Raw genomic sequence first — 16,808 nt, 5'->3', positions numbered from 1 at the left:
ACCCCAAACAGGGTATCACCAGGTCAAGAACAAGTGAGCAACCCTGGCATGACTGTTACTTCTTTACCAGGTTAGTACAAAAGTTTCCTGCCCATTGTCTACCTCTTTTAAACCTTGACTCCACGCCATAGCTGGGGCTGGTGCTTAGTATGGATATCCAAGACTACACATTTAAGTGTTCAGCAAGTTAAAAATGAGTCCGGGGTATTAGGAAAATGACCGCACAATCCAAAGTATTTTGGCAAGGTAATAAGTTTTATTTCTGCAGAGAGTGCTTAGCTGCATCAAATCTAGTAGCAAAGCACAACCAGTGGGAGCCACTAGGTTATTATTCCTAATGCAAAGGGGGTCCTGGGCATCACTCCCAGTGGTCAGAGCTTGGCCTCACATTCTTACACTGTGGCTAATTCAAAACGGTACAGTTGATACACAAGATGCAACTCTTAGCACCAAATGAAACCCTGGATAGAAATGTTGATTTCAAGAATTAGAATTTCTGCCAAGTGGCTTCTTTACAATACTTTTCAAATGGAGTATTGTCTTACATAACCCTGTAATAGAAAAGACAGTACGTTTCTTTTACATTTCTCACGAGTACATATGGGTATGAAATAAAAAGCAGAGATCTTCCTCTAGCCAGCTCCTTGCCCTTGGAAGCACAAATGTGCACTGTTAGTCTGTGGCCTCCCAGGACTTTATTGTACATAAACAAAACATATATGTGTGTTTCTTTCTTTCTGTTATTTGCACAAATGTAAACAAATTATATATATTGGACCGAATTCAACTTCGAAAAGTGTAATCAGCCATTTCATTTTGTTGCTCTCCTGGGGGCCCAGAGTTTCTGTTGTGCTAGTGCAGAATCACCTGTGAAAGCACAAGCCATGTGACTTCTGATGTTTCTCGTCATTCTGATCCAGAGTGAAGGCATAAAGCTTATCCCTGGCATTGTCGGAATGGGACCTGCAAGCCTGACTCTAGTGACTACTAGAATATCCACAATCCTACATTGCCTCTGCATTCCATAAAGAACAATGGGTTGTTTAGACTGCCTTCTATAGATCATGAAGTAAACAGATAGTTAGAGGGCAGGGGTGCCCTGAGGCAGAGAAGTCCTTCAGTTTTCATGCCTTCAAGAAGTTTAAGTCTCCTGAGAGAATTACTGAAATGAAAGACACAGGAGAAGTTGTGTTCAAAATATCAAAGACTGGCTTTCCTTTCTGGGCTGCATGACCTTCAGCACTGGACTGCAGTAGACAAGGCTCTACACAGCCTGTGTTTGTCCAACAGAATGGTCCAAGGAAGAAAAGCTGACCATGAAAAAAGAACAGGACAGGGAGTATTTCTCTGCAAAGTAGCATGTAGAACAATATGGACTACAAAGAAACAAAAGAAAATGTATCCCAGGGACAGAACAAAGAGGGGTGGAAAACCCTGGAACTCATTCTTACCCAAGCCTACTATTCAGGAAAGGAGGCCCATACTCATTTGGTTGTCCTGCTCCTATTGGCTGAGAAACCCAAGACAAAGATCTGCCGGAAGCAATGAGGTGGTAAGAGCAGGAGGGTGTAATGAAATGAGGAAGTAGTGGAGAGATTTGATGTCCTGAGAGTGATAGTGTCTCAGGGAAATGAGCTTGCTCAGGTGCAGCCAGGAGTCCGGCTGGAGAGCAGCTTTCTAGCCTCCATCACCATCACTGATGCTGCTGTGGTCTCTGGCTATGGCAGCAGAAGAGAGGTGTTTAGAGATTATGATATTACTAGGGAAGAGATTAGAAGGTGCATGTGTTTCTAGAGCACTTGGACTAAAGTTGAGGAGATTAGCATGGTTCCCACAAAGGGACACTATGCAGATTCATGAAGCATCTCCTGCTTTTGTTTGATTGATCTGGTGGTTTGAATGAGAATGGCCTCCATAGACTCATACATCTGAATGATTGATTCCAGTCGGTGGTGGAACTGTTTGGGAAGGATTAGGAAGAGTGAGTGCCCTTGGAGGAGATGTGCCACTTTGAGGTTACAAAAGCCCCCTCCAGGTACAGTGTCTTTCTCTCTGACTGCTGCCTGTGGATCAGTGTGTAAAGCTTCTGCTCCATCACCATGTGTCTCTTCTTCCCACCATGATAATCACAGACCAAGCACCTAAACCTGTTAGAAAGCTCCCAGCTCCGTGCTTTGTTTTATAAGTTGCCTTAGTCATAGTGTCTCCTCACAAAACTAGAACAGTAATAAAACATCAGAGAAGATGAAAAGTTCTACAGACAGGCAGCGATGACAGTCATACAGCAGTTTGACTACACCTATTGTTACAGAACAATTTAATTAGAAGGATTAAAATGTAATCTGAGTATATTTTATCAACGTAAAAGAATTTTTTTCTAAAAGAAAAAAAAAGAGAGATTACAAAGCTTTGTACTACTTCCGAAGAGTACGGAGAGGAAGTGCGGGTTCTGGAGTCATTGTAAAGGGACAGCCCACAGCATTTGGTCACTAATTAGATGGAAAAGTTGAGAAAAAATGGAGAAAACTACAAAGAAGACATTTCTGAGCAGCGACTGTTGCTCTAAGAAGCAGCTTGCCTGGAACAATAAATGACAAAGATACATAAGCTGTGGTTCCATTTGTCTAGCTGGCTATCAGGGACAGTCTTGGCTTTATGCTCCTCTGATTGCCTATAAGTAGAAGAGGCGTCACCTAGACCCAAGTCTTTAGCTTATATGACCTTTCTGAACTTTTCCATCATGCTTATGACTCATTGTTAGTAACATTTGAATTAGCAATGAGTTAAATACTGGGATCATGGCCAGACAGCATTAATGTCTTCTGGTCACGACCTCACCTTGAGTTGTGGTTTAACACACACACACAATGTCCCCTTCTCTTTGGGCTCATGTAGTCTCCTTCTCTTTGGGGAGGTTGTGGAACTTCTGGCAGATGAAATGCGACTGCAGGAAGCAGATCTTGGAGGGGATGGAATGGGGGTTCTTAAGGATAGAGCCCAACTTTACTTCCTGTTCCATCTCTGAACTGAGCAAGCAGCCTCTCGTGACTGTTGACAGAGTCACAGAGCTGTGGGCTACTCTGGTCTCCATGCCCTCTCCTTAAACCGAGAGTCCAAGTCTACCCTTCTTCCCTGAGGCTGCCGCTTCTCAGATCTTTGGTAACAACTAGAAAAGTAACTAAGACACCTTGTGCTGCCTTCTCCTGGGAACTGAGTTCTGATCTAGCAAATGTTTCATTTAGAACAAAGAAAAGCCTCACTGCTAACCTCTCATCTTTTCCCTTAATGGGGCCATAGAGTACCGGAAAATCCCGAGACGGTAGAACGAGAAGGAAGAGAATGCTGCACCAAGACCTGGGGGTCCCTGGGGCACTAAGAGGAGCTCCCAGAGCAAGAATGAAAAAAGCATTAAGAAACAAAGTTTTAACATCATCATTAATTAAGTTATAGTCTAAAGCCCATTAGAATCCATTAGTGCTTTGTCAGCTACTACAAATTGGAACTCTGATTTTTTTTAACTACCAATTCTCAAGAGGAAAGATTATGCAGTTTAAAAATAAAGCAGTGCTTTCCCAAAGTTTTTAGTCGACGCATTCAGTAAACTTTTAAGTGTCAAATGGTGTTAAGAAGAGTTGAAATTCTTGTATTTATCAAAGGAGATGTGAAACACAAAATTTGCTGATGTGTGTGTGTTATTGACATTCTGCTGGCACAGACCTCATCACTGGAGAAGTGGGGGTGTGATGGAATGTGGAAAACTCGGGATTCAGGCAAGAAGAAGGGAAATTGCACTCTTAAGTCCACTGATATGCAAGCCTTATGCATGCTCAGCTCTTTAAATATAATCACATTTGACACTAAATTTCAAGAGGTGTGCGCTACAGACTCTCAACTCGGGCTTTAAGTGTTGGTTATCAATTACTGTATATCAAGTTATCACAAGCTTAGTGCTTTGAAACAGTATAGATCTCCAGCATGCAGTGTCTCTGTTGGGGCCTGGACAAGATTAACCGGATCTGTAATGGGTAAGTGATCATCAAGGGGCTTAGTAGGTGTGGAAGGTCACTGGAGGACAACTCAGAAAGGGTCTTTCCAAGCTCTCTCCTATTTTTGCAGAATTAATTTCACTTGGACTTCAGGATTAAAGGCAGCCTTGCCTTGAGAAATATGCAGTTAGACAATTGTTCCATTCTGTGTAACCCTAGGGACAGCAAGAATTTAGCTGAGGCAAGTAACAGGTCCCTGTTAAACCCAAGGAGACAAGATCACACTATGGCAAGAATACAATGGAGGGACACAGAGGCTGGCCTATCGTGAAGGGATATGCTACCATATTCCTGTAATCCCAGCCTTTATAGAGTATTCAGAAGGACCATGTGCTTCAAACCAGCCTGAGCTACATAATGGACATTTTTCTAGCATTTGCGAGGTCCCTCTATAATTCCAGCCTTGGAACTCCAAGGTCTACAGGGGTTTCTCAAAAGCAAGCTGACCAGAGAAACAAACCATGTCTTCATCTGGGGTTTAGAAAGCCAACTTCATTGAAAAGGTAGAAGGGAACTAGGTGGATGAGTGCTGGTGTGAACCACAGGTCTCCACACACCCCCTCCCACCTTCATAGGTCTCCACACACCCCCTCCCGCCACACACAGTCCCTTGAAAGTGTCAAAAGTAACTAAACTTCAATAACATATGCATTGACATGTACATAATCCTAGGTCTTTCTACCTCCAAAGGTTATAGTGTTCAAATTATAATCCATGCTGCACTGTTGAATATCTAAATTATTTACCTCCTCTATGTCTTCATCTCTTCATTTAACACACTAGCAGCTCCATCCAACTGGCTCTTATAGTCCTTCAGAACAGCAAGCGTAGCTGGCAGGAATGGCTGAGAACCCTCCAGGGTACCTTTCCCAAGGGGAAACGGGAGTGGTAGCCCCTCTGGATCCTCACACGAGGAACTGATCAACCATGTTAATGTTCCCTGTGGTTCGTTCTGCAGTGTCATCTATGGCCTTGTGATCCGAACTATTTGGATTAAAAGCAAAGCCCAAGAGACGGTGATTTCCAACTGCTTGGGTAAGGCTCTGACTCTCTCAACTCTCCTGCTGGACTTCTCCTCTAGCGGGATGAGCTGCGGCTGCCTGGATCCACAAGCGTGCTTGGTTCCAGCAGGATCCAACAACGGAGACCCCAAAATCTGCTCAGAGGGCTCTGTCTTTCCCTGAAAACTCCTGGAGAAGGCTGGAGAGATGTGGTTCAGGGTGTAGGGGCACTTGTTGCCAAGTCAGAGGACATGAGTTCAACACCCAGAATTGACGTGGTAGAAAGAGAGAATGGACTCCAGAAAGTTGTCTGCCGAACCCCAAACGAATAAGCAATTAATTAATTAATTAAAATGCAAAAAATATACATAGGAAAATGGAGAGGGCACCTGTAACTTGTCCAGTCATACAAGCAAAGTCCCTTGAAGCAACTTTTGAGGCAGTATGAGGAGTCCCCCTAAATGTGTTCCAGGCACAAAGAACTTTGAGAGTACAACATGCCTACCAAGCTTGAAGATGGGCTTCTCTGTTTGGCTTGGATTTAGAAATGGGTAAATCTACCATCTGATTAGAGGATGATCTTAGCCCTGATGTCAGGCACAGCTCAGTCCACATGCCTTCCCTGATATTCTAGCCCAAACAAGACTGGCACGAGACAGCCCTTCCCTAAATTCCATTTCATTGAACTTAGTTGCAGGGCACCTCTAGGAATACTATGTGGTTAGGATGCACTGGAAAAGACCCAAAAAACAGATGAGCCAGAAAGAAGACAGGTTTCCAGCTTTGCTATAATGTGGCAGTTATGTAGAATGAAACCACTCTGCTTAGGTCCCATGTTCCTCTCATCCCTTACGTGAACACAAGCACATACCCCATAGGCCCACATGTACAAAACATCTACAGATGTTCACACACTTAGACTTCTATATACTATAAAACACACACACATACGCACAACACAGCACAACACACACCATCTGAACTCAAATAGCAACCATTAAGTACTATAGGAAACATTGGAAGAAGTTGGCTTCTGCTGCAGATCTACCACTGCAAGCCGTACCACCTTACAAAGCCAAATGACTTTTTAAGGCTCCAGTGAGGTAAATGAGTGTCTGCATTAGATTATTTTTCTAATCTTTGTTTGGACTTGAGCTCCCTAACTCTGCACCAGCCATAGATAGAGCTTGGTTTAACACGGTAGAAGTGTCTTAGCTCATGTGATAGGAGATAGCCAAGAGGATCCACAAGGTTTATCGGATATGAGCATTTGTGTCTCTTTCCCTAGAGAATTTGGAGAGGTATGCGAATCTTGGCATCTCCATCTTAATGCAGGTGTGTTCTGCTGTGTTCTCCTGCTTGATAGAAGCAGTATAGGACAATAGACACAAATCTTAGCTCCTATATCCCGGTGACACAGACAGAACAGAGGGAGAGACAGAACATCTTCTGTTGGCCACTGGAATCCTTTCCTTTTGTTACCTCTCTAATCCCTGTCCAGCTTTCAAGGTGATATGATGCAGATAAAAGGGGGCTCAACAGTGAGACGAATTGCAGTTTCTATATGTGGCGCATGGTGACATGACCAGGATTCAAGTGCATGTCACTGATTAGGACACCCATGCTTTTTCCTTTAAGCCCGTTCATCTCCCACAAGGAAAGAAATTAAAGAAAGAGAAGTGATAAATGGCTTTTTAACGAGCCCGAATTTACCCCCTCCCGAGCGTTTTTATTAAAAATCCAAACTCTAGATCTTCGTCCAGCATACCGTCCACAGCACTCCCAAGGAGAAGCCTCCCCTCATCTCTAAAGCTTTGTTCTCTATTTGAAGGTGAGGGTCTGGTTTGATTGAGGTAGCTAGGACACCAATATTTTAATCCTCTATCCTGTGATTTCTGCCCGTTACAAAAGGTTGGTGTGTTTGTTCCTGCCTGTCGCTCTGAGTCCTTACCCTCCTGTTCATACCCCCAATAGCTCGTCTGTTGCCTACACTCCTCACCCAATGATCTATGGTGAAGTTTACCTGATTTTCCTTGAGTTCACCAATCAGAAAAAAGGAGCAAGCCACACAAAGGCAAAGATCTGGGGTAATCTTCAGCAAGCCTCCCCATCACTGTCAGCCAGCTCCTTTCTCTCTGTAGGGCCCCTTATTATCCCCCTTCTGTTGGATATTTTAGTGATGACATTGGGCTTCCCCAACCTCCAGGACTGAGTCAGTACAAAGCAACTTAGAGATATATGTCACGGCCACCCTCGTCCCGCAAGAATGACGCGACCACGAGAGCTCTTCGCACTGCAGTTTTATTCCAGGACTTTTTATACTTCTCTCTCTCTTCCCCTCTCTCTCTCCGGCAAACCGCTCCCAGCCCTTAAGTAGGCATGGGCTGCCAACCCCGAACTGCCAGGTGGTCACTGCTTATAGGCTCACGCATATGCAGGCAGCTGATAATCATTGCGTGATCATAGCATAGGTCAGGCCTTAGCCATAGGAGTTGATTATCATAAAGAGCACTCGCTTTCGGGATCGCGGAGGGCGGGAGCCAGTACCATCAGGTGGCTGCATGCAGCTCTCTACATTGCCATCAGGTGTGGCTCTCTACATATGTCCACTAATATGCCCAACATTGCCTTGCTCTAAATTAGAAATGGCTACTGTCAGTGTTCATTACTTAATATAATTTTAAATCTCTATTACACCTGTGTTCAGCTTGTCACCCTCCGTGATCTCCTTCCAGAATGAGGCTCGCTGCAATCTCCAGAGTTTATCCTGTCTGGATTTTATTCCTCAATGGACTTTCCTTGACGTCCCGTGTGTCAGAACAGCCAAGGCTCTCAGGAGCTGGCTGGTAATGGGGTCTCCAGCAGTGTTGGCATGCCAGGGTTAATGCTCATCAACAAGGTACATTGGCTAAGATTAGTGTGAACAGAAGCTCGCTTTGTAAACACTGTCTGCCAAGCCCAAGTCGTCCTTAGTGTGGAGCCCTTCTTCTTGCTGACAAGTGTGTTTGCTTTTTCCCACCCAGGGGTTGACTCAAAGGAAACAGTTTCATAAATGACCGAAAGGCTTTCCCACAAACAGATGCTGTAGGCCACAAACATAAGCTTTCACGTAGTCACGTGCATTTGAAGTCTGAGACAAACTGTACCTTATGGTGAGGGCATTTACTGCACAAGGATGGGAGATTGGGGAGGGCAAGCCATGAAACTGACAAGGTATAACATTTATGGAGAGAACTGGGTCTCCCCATCATGGCTTTGTGGGTGCGATGTGATCAATACTGTGTCAAATGGCAGGTTTCAAATTCTATGAGGCAGAATGAGGTAGAGAGGGAAAAAAACCCTTTAGATTAGGTACTAGGTTGAAGTTCAGCTTCGTAGCCAGACAGCTTTCTGATGAGCCCATGAAGTGCTCTCAGCACCAGCTGAGGACACAACACCTTTCTACTTATGTCTAGAAAAACCCATGAGGGAAAGCAAAGATATGACCAGATGACTACTGTGGAGTTTCATAGCTAGCACGATGCCAAGTCGTTAATATGTTGGCTGGTCCCAGCTAATCAGCAAACTAATACAATTCCCATCAAAGGAGAATTAAAACATTTTTTGAGTCTGGTAGATGTTTATAAGACAGAAAAGTTCAGGAGCCAAGAAAATCCAAGTTATTCCTGAAAAAAAAATAGAAAAAAGTAGGAATGTTTTTCTGTGCCAAATATGTTTATTTTAAAGTCAAAGCTGTGAGTAGAAAGACATTGACATAAAATAGATAAGAGTAGAAAATAATGTGGCCCAAAATAGATCTATACATACATAGTTCTTGACATATATCAGAAGGTCATGGGGAAATAAATTAAAACTTTACTTCAATCTACAGACAAACATAACTCCAGGGAAATTAGAATCTTAGACATAAAAATATGTTTTTAAATTTTTCAACAAAAGTTAGGTAATATCTTTATGATGCTGGAAAATAAAAGATGTTACAGACAAGATGCATGCTAAATTAAATTGCAAGTGAGAGTGCATTAGTTTGACCGTGTCCGCATTGTGAAAGCCAGTGTGCACACTCCATGAGTGGCCTAGAAAAAGATGAGCTGAGGGAATGCATGGGGAAACTCCTACAGAGCCATTTTAAAAGGGGATTTTAAAGCCAATAACATGTTAAAAAAAAAACTCAGCAAAGCACGAACAGGCATTTATCAGAAAGGAAAACCAAACTCAGAGCTCCATCAATAACCAGGGAAGTGTGGATTTAATTCTCAAGTAGATACAACTGTCCACCCACAGAATTGGTTTAGAAAATGATCTGGCAAATCTAAGGGCTGGCATGCACACAAATTTAATGCTTTTTGGGTTGCTCGGCAGTAACACTCCTTATGCCTGCCTCAGACTGCTGATCTGTTTGCTTCTCGTCTGCCTCACAGGCTGGTAGCCATAGCCAAATCCTCAGATCTAAACCTTGCTCCTCTTCCCTTTTCAGTCCCCATCCCTCCACTCAATGGATCCATCCTGAGGCCTCTGAAGCAACAAGGGGGCAGCCAAGTCCTTGGTTTGATCTTTGCCTCAAGGTTAAATCTTAAAGAGGTATTTTTGTTGTTGTTGTTCCAATTTCTCAATGTTAATGGCTTCATTTGGGAACGGGCTGTTCTTGTCCGAATGTGCACATTTAGAAAAGGCTGGTTCAAGGTCGCTTTGTATTTTCACTTCCCAAGAGGCCACATGAGAAATACATCCAGTGCAGAGCAGACAGTTGTTGCTCACAGCTCCACACGATGAGAAATGTGGAGACTTTCTCTATCTCCTTTATTGTCCTTGTTAAGTCAACTAACTCCAATCGAAGCTCATTTCTTTTTCTCCGGTTCCTTCCTAAACACGGCTGGTACCAAATCAATACAATAACAATCAAGCTAATCCACTGTTAGCACTCAGTTTACCCCCCTCACCTCCTGTGCTCTGACAAAGTGGGCACACAGACCCTCTTGCCAGGCTCAGCATGTGGCTCGTCCAGCAAACAGATCACAAGTATCCCAGCTTCCTGTCACTGGCTGATCAGTGTCTTGTGTTTCTTTTTTTTTTTTCTTTTCTTTTTTTTTTTGTTTTTGTTGTTGTTTGTTTTTGTTTTTTTTGTTTTTTCGAGACAGGGTTTCTCTGTAGCTTTGGGGCCTGTCCTGGAACTAGCTCTTGTAGACCAAGCTGGCCTCGAACTCACAGAGATCCGCCTGCCTCTGCCTCCCAAGTGCTGGGATTAAAGGCATGCACCACCACCGCCAGGCTGTGTTTTGTGTTTCTATGAAGGCAGCATTACATATACAGTACCAATGTCTGCTACGGCAAGGGTAACTCTAGCAGCTATATTAACTCTGAAACATGAGTACCCTTAACAAAACAGTATTTAAAATGTTAAAATATTTGTTTCTTTTTATTTTATATGTTTGAGTATTTCCCCACATGTGTGTATGTGTGCTAGGAGTATGCTTTGTACCCAGGAGGGCCCGAAGAGGGCATGGATCCCTTGGTGCTAGAGCTCTTTGCCTAAACTGAAGGGCAGAGTACAGAAACAAATAACCTGTGAGTTTGTTGACACTCCCTCAGACACTGGTGTTACTTCCTGTTAGAGGTAAAAAAACAACAACAACAACAACAACAACAAACAAAAAGCAAGCAAACAAACAAACAACAACAAAAAAAAAAACCTGAGAAAAGCCTCAGACAAGAAAGCTAATTGGGTGGGTAGGCACAGTCCAAGACGAGAAAGGGACAGAAGTTCTCCCAGGGATTTAAGGTCAAAAGGCTATGTAAGTTTTGGGTCGGCTGAAACATTCTGGCATAATCACACTCCTTACTGTGGTCACTGAGGTGGGAGGGAGCTGGATGTGATCCTCAAGTCCTGGAAGATTCCTCAACTCTACTCAAGCCCCTGCAACAACAGAGCGCAGAAAGTGAAGCCATTGCTCCGGGAGCTGGTAGCAGGAGGTTGAGAGCAGGCAGCCCCAGGATGGGCAGTGATGTTGATCAATCTGTGATGGACGGGCTGAATGAGATCCAGAGTCTAGAAGCAGAGAGCAGGGAACGGTGGCTGCACATGGCACGAGCATCTTCAGAGAGCATCCAGGGTGGTTCTAAAGAGGCTGCAGCTGTTGCACAGATGCTGCCCAAGCCAGGGCCTCTCCACAGGAGTGTCTCAGTGGAGAACTGGGGGCTGGGGTGTAGGAAAAGCTTCCCAGAGCAGCAGCAACAATACAGACCTGACCAAGACAAAGTGGCCGCCTGGGAACATGGTGGCCAGGGAAGATCTGGGCATATTCTCAGATATACCCTAGTGTTTGCCAGAAAAACTAGCCCCAGAAGGACCCTGGAAAGGAGATGGCCCATCCCATAGTTGAGAAAGCAGGCCATGGAGACAAAAGCCTTTAGCTGAGGGCTCCAGGGGCAGCTGGGTTATGTTTGTGGATGAAAATTTCTTGTTGATCAAAATTGATTATAAGCTTTAAAATCTTCAAAATATTCATTTAAAGAAATCAACCTGAAGTGCATGAAATTTCAACACATAAAACTTGTTTTAAAATATTTCTGAACTAGACTTCCTTGTCTCAAGCAAACCTCCTGCCCACATTCCAGGTCCTGGCGGGGGAGGGGAGCCTCCCTATGCAACAGGAAGGAAATTCACCTCCATTCAAAGTTCCAGAGTGTGCTGTTTCAGTGGCATAGAGGGCAGAGTTCCAGAGGACCAGTACCCAGATCCAAGGGCTGGGATCACATGGCAAATGGGATTCTGTGCCAGCGAGATGGCTCAGTGTTTAAAGATGCCTTCTTCTCAAACCTGAGTCAACCCCTTGAGTTCACGTACAGGTGGAAGGGGAAATCCAACCCCACATGTTCCCTGACTCGGTACATTCATCACGGCACTCATATTCTGTTCTCCACAGTGATAATTATATAATTATTGGCTGAGGAGATGGCTCGGCCATTAAAAGAACTAGTGCTCTTCCAGAGGTTCTGAGTTCAGTTCCCAGCAATCACATGCTGGCTCACAACCATCTGTAATGAGATCTGATGCCCGCTTCTGGCAAGAAGGTGTCCACGCAGACAGAGCACTCATGCATAAATAAATTAAATAAATAAATAAATCTTTAAAGAAAAAGTAGAAAAATTATAGAATTACATAAACAAGCAAACAAGAAATAATGAGAACCTGGTAACTCTGAAAGGAGCCTGTGTCCTTGGGAAGATTAAAAACTGGAGCTGACCCAGTGAAAACCAAACCTCTGCTGTGACCCCACTACGGTTGCACCCTGGAAGGAAAGCAGGGTTAGCAAGCATGCTTCTTCCAGCTTCGGATCTAACAAGCCCGCTCCTCCCAGCTGTACCAGCCATTCAGCCAGTGAGAGCTGAATTTCACTGCTTTCAGTCCAGCTCAGTGCCGAGTCCTGAGTAGAAATAATCCTTTTATCTCCCAATAAAGGGGAATTACCTGTATCCTGTAACTCAGCTCTCTTTGAAGAGCTGTCTGTGAAGCTGGAGGCTTTGCCTTTACTGGAGTGGTCACATTAAAGATGATTTTCACTGATCTCATTGGGAGATCCAGAGGGCAGGGAGTTGATGATATTGTCATCCAGTCGCCCTGTGGAAAGTGTTGAGATTTTCCATTTTAAAAGATTTCAGAGCACAAATGTCATTCTCAAAAACTTTCCTGAAAGACAAATTAAGTTTTCAAAGCCACACTGCTTAGGGACCAGCTGTTACCTTGGGCCGGCGTGTGGGGACACTTGGAAAGACATAATTTGATCTGCTACCATCTTTCCCTGCCCCTGTGGAGATAATCTCACCCTGATAATTTCCTGCTGTCTATGGCAACACCATTGTATAATAGACTGTCTAGGGTAGTAATACTGTCAGTTTTCCTCTGTAAAGACAGCTCCCTTTTGTCCCGAAACACTGTTAAAACGTAATTCAAGCCAAGTGACAAAGTGACTGGTATGCCAGCAGAGAGGTTGTCACCTGGGATACAGTTTTAATTCCCAAATTAGGAAACAAGACTGGGAACTTTAGACAACTTTCCCACGTTTTCCCGATGTTTATTCCCTGAGTGTGTGTGCAGGTTTCATGTCCTATGAGATGGGAAGTTCTGAGAGCAATAAGGGGTCCTGTGGCCAACCTTCCATCTGCCAATCCCCTTCTCTTCACTCATTTCACCAGATCTACTGCACTTTCTGCGTATCTCAATCAACCATAGTTTAATAACTATGTAATAACTCGATTATAGGAAGAAGGTATCGATTTATTCAGCACACATTTTTGATCCTTTAATTCATGGACTTGAATCATAACAAAGCCCCCTCCACAGATTCTCACAGTCCTCCCATGACTATCTCGCCCTCAGATGGCAGTCCCATATGACTAGAGTTTATGTGCCGGTTCAGACGTGGCTCTGTCTTGTGCCTTGGGCTTTACAGAGAGCAGAGTTTCAGTGAACTGGTCTGCAGAAGCCATTCCAGGGGTAACTGCAGTGACTTTATGGGTGACTTTGCACAGCTCAAGCCTGAGAGCACCCCTCAACAAGTAGGCTCCACCCCCTGCAGCTCTGTGCTCTAATTCCAGCTTTGGCTGTTTCAGTGGCCTGACCTTATCTTCTAAGAGAGAGTGTGGGCACCTCGTGGCATTTGCATTAGATTGCAAACTGAACAGGTCCTAGCAGCCATCCCTGAACCATCCAAGTCTAAGATTGCCCCAGAGGAGCAGAACAGAAGCAGGTCTGAAAGTCTAACCTTCCTTGTCCTTTTAACATTTTGTCCATTTTACGACTTTTCTTGTCTACAGATGGCAAACTATGCAGCAGCTACAACCGAGGGCTCATCTCAAGAGCAAAAATCAAGGCCATCAAGTATAGCATCGTCATTATCCTCGGTAAGAAATATCCCTTTTTGTGTTACACAACTGAATACCACTCTGAAAGCAAACTGGTGATAGCCAGGCCATGCAGGGAAGGAATATGGTACAGGCACTTCTACTTTTCGTTACAATGAAAGGTGCAGGATTCATCAGTGTGTCTGGTTGCTTTAAGAGCCGATAATTGGCTCCTAATCCCTCTCTCTGTGAATATAGTTGCCCACCAAAATCATGGTCTGAATCACTCTTAGACAATCTGATTAGGACTGAGCTTCTAAACAAATCACCCTTGACTCAGAGGCTTCATTTAAGACATTGTCTCCCCTATGAAAGAGTAGATGTGCATTCTTCTACTTCTGGATATTTAATTTCAGAGTCAATAATACTTCCCTTATGGCCGAAGCCTATATTCCTCACACTTCTTGTCTTCTGCTCTTTTCTTCCTGCACTTAGAATCTATAAAATCAGTTTGCACTGCTGTCTGTCCAAAATGGTAAGAGAGATGCTTGCCTCACTTCCTCTTACTTTGTTCCCCAACAGTGACACCTCCTCAGGCTACCCTGATGAGTATGTTTAAATAACTCTCCTTTCACTTCATCCCAGCTTGCTGATTTGTCCCTGTTTTCTAACTGTATCTAGCATGAGACACATTCATAAATACAGTTTTATTAAGACATATCTTAATATAGGATATATATATACATATATATTAAGTATATCTTTCCTGACACAATTATAAATCCATAAGGTCAATGACTTGCGCTTGAGTTAATCATGCTATCCTAAAGTTAAGTTACACATACACCACTGAGTTAATACTTGTGTAATGAACAAATGGATGCAGATACAGAAGGGCAGGAATGTGTGCTGTTTTTTTCTTGTTTAGCTGATATGTCTCACCTCTGCTCCTTTAGAAGCACTTAGGAGCCCCCAGAAAGACCTTAGCTGTGTGTCAAATCACAAGAATAGCTCTTTCTCCCTTTCTAAAATACAAACGCCAAACAGCCTGCGTTCAGCGTGGCTAAGCCATCAGAGAAAAGGCACACAGCACACACCAGCTGAGCTGCAGGGGCATTCAAGGCTCATCGCAGCTCTAGGAACTCTTTCAGAGGCTTCTGAAGGAGAGCAAAGATTCCTTGCCTTCACAGCCAGAATCACAGACGCCCATTTTCTGGATGATGAGAGAGGAAATACACTCTTAAACATGCATTCCCAAGCTGATGTATTCCTGTTCAATCAGAAATTTTTATTCCATATGAGGTCTGTCCAGTCTGCAGACAGGAGTGCCCACGGGCAGGCCAGCATGCTGTCATAATGAAATAGCCTATCTATAGCAAATGTTTTTGTAATGTTCTTTTACCATCATAAAATGATAAGTATCAATATTAATAACTACTGCATTTTTTAAAGTCAACATACTACTCTAATAATTAGCTAGGGTAAGAGTTAAGTTAAAAAGCTTTATAATAGAACAATGCCAGGTTTTATATGCAACTATATGGGCACAACTTCACTGGAAGAGTAATAAAGAAATCAGATGCCGACACCTGTACTGCTACACCTGACAACAAATACAGATGTTTCCATTGAGACGCACAAATACAAGCAGTTTTACTGTCACTACATGATTTTCCAAGCAGGCAAAAAAAAACTGGTAAGGCTTCAAATTGAACAAACTCATCTTGTCCATAAGGGGACTATATTTCTGAAAGCTTCAATATTTATTAAAATATTCATGCGTATCTATAAAAATAGTTAGGTCTCCAAACTACAGTATCTCATAAGTGCCAAGTTGACAATTCCAAACAAATATGAGAGAAAATATTGACTTTGAACTTCTAGCTCTAATATGAGGAAGGACTGACAATCTTATAAAATACACATACACAGATTTGCGTGCACACACACACGGGGGGGGGGAGAAAGGGAGAGAGAGAAAAAAAAACAAATGGTGTTGCCCTTGGTGCATAAGAACTGTTCCAGTAATGGCATTAACCACTTAGAACACAGAAAGATGGTGATCTTAAGTTTTTCAATTATTCCCATTTAAGATATCAAGTCCACTTATGGGGGGAATTATGAATTAATTTCTGTTTTCCAACTTCTGAATCAAGTTCCTGAATTTTTATCTAATGACAGTGGAAGATAGTTGCCCCTGCATGAGGATCTCCATGGGTGCTGAACTTCTACTCTAGGGCAAATTCTGGGGGTGAGAAAGGGTTGGGAAAATAAAGCCACAGTGATGTGACAAGATAGAAGTGGAGCAGGTTGGTGTAGAGGAACCCAAGGCTATGCAGTTCTGAGTTTGCCTGTGATATCCAGAGAAATGGCAGATATAATAGCTAGCTTTATGACAGAAGGATAGATGACACAAATAGATTATAGATAGATAGATGATAGATAAATAGATGATAGATAGATAGATAGATAGATGATAGATAGATAGATAGATAGATAGATAGATAGATAGATAGATAGATAGATAGATAGATAGATAGATATCATTTCACTGGCTCATGAAGATCAAGAAATCTCAGGCTCTATGGTGGAGTGGGAAACTCTGATAGCCACTAAAATAAATTCAAGAATTCAAGTCTGGATCTGAACCCAAATGTTCAAGAATAAAATTGACTCTTTATACTCCTGTTTAATTCCAAGTTTGGGCTATTGCTCCATACTTGTTTCTCAAAGAGAACCAAGCGGGAAGAATGAATTCTCATACATCCTCCATGTTATATTTATGCCTTCAATAGAACAGATGAGGCCTCTTCACCAGCAGAAGGCAAGATCTCTCTCAGAAACAACCTCACAGACACAACTAGATTGATATTTAACCAAATGTTGGATCCTTGTCAAGATGGCACATAAATTAACCATC

At 43.1% G+C, this 16,808-nt stretch overlaps 1 protein-coding gene across 1 annotated transcript in view; it reads left to right on the top strand.

The window, feature by feature from the left end:
* Npsr1 (neuropeptide S receptor 1) overlaps positions 1 to 16,808 on the top strand; it is a 182,366-nt gene that overhangs the window by 160,631 nt on the left and 4,927 nt on the right. The window contains exons 6-7 of the mRNA XM_075967962.1: positions 5,005 to 5,081; positions 13,862 to 13,948. Of these exons, the coding sequence (XP_075824077.1) occupies positions 5,005 to 5,081; positions 13,862 to 13,948 (164 nt within the window). The remainder of the gene's footprint in view (positions 1 to 5,004; positions 5,082 to 13,861; positions 13,949 to 16,808) is intronic.

The sequence above is a fragment of the Microtus pennsylvanicus genome, chromosome 3, assembly GCF_037038515.1.
Source record: "Microtus pennsylvanicus isolate mMicPen1 chromosome 3, mMicPen1.hap1, whole genome shotgun sequence".
NCBI lineage: Eukaryota > Metazoa > Chordata > Mammalia > Rodentia > Cricetidae > Microtus > Microtus pennsylvanicus.
This window is presented reverse-complemented; position numbering and strand designations above follow the sequence as displayed.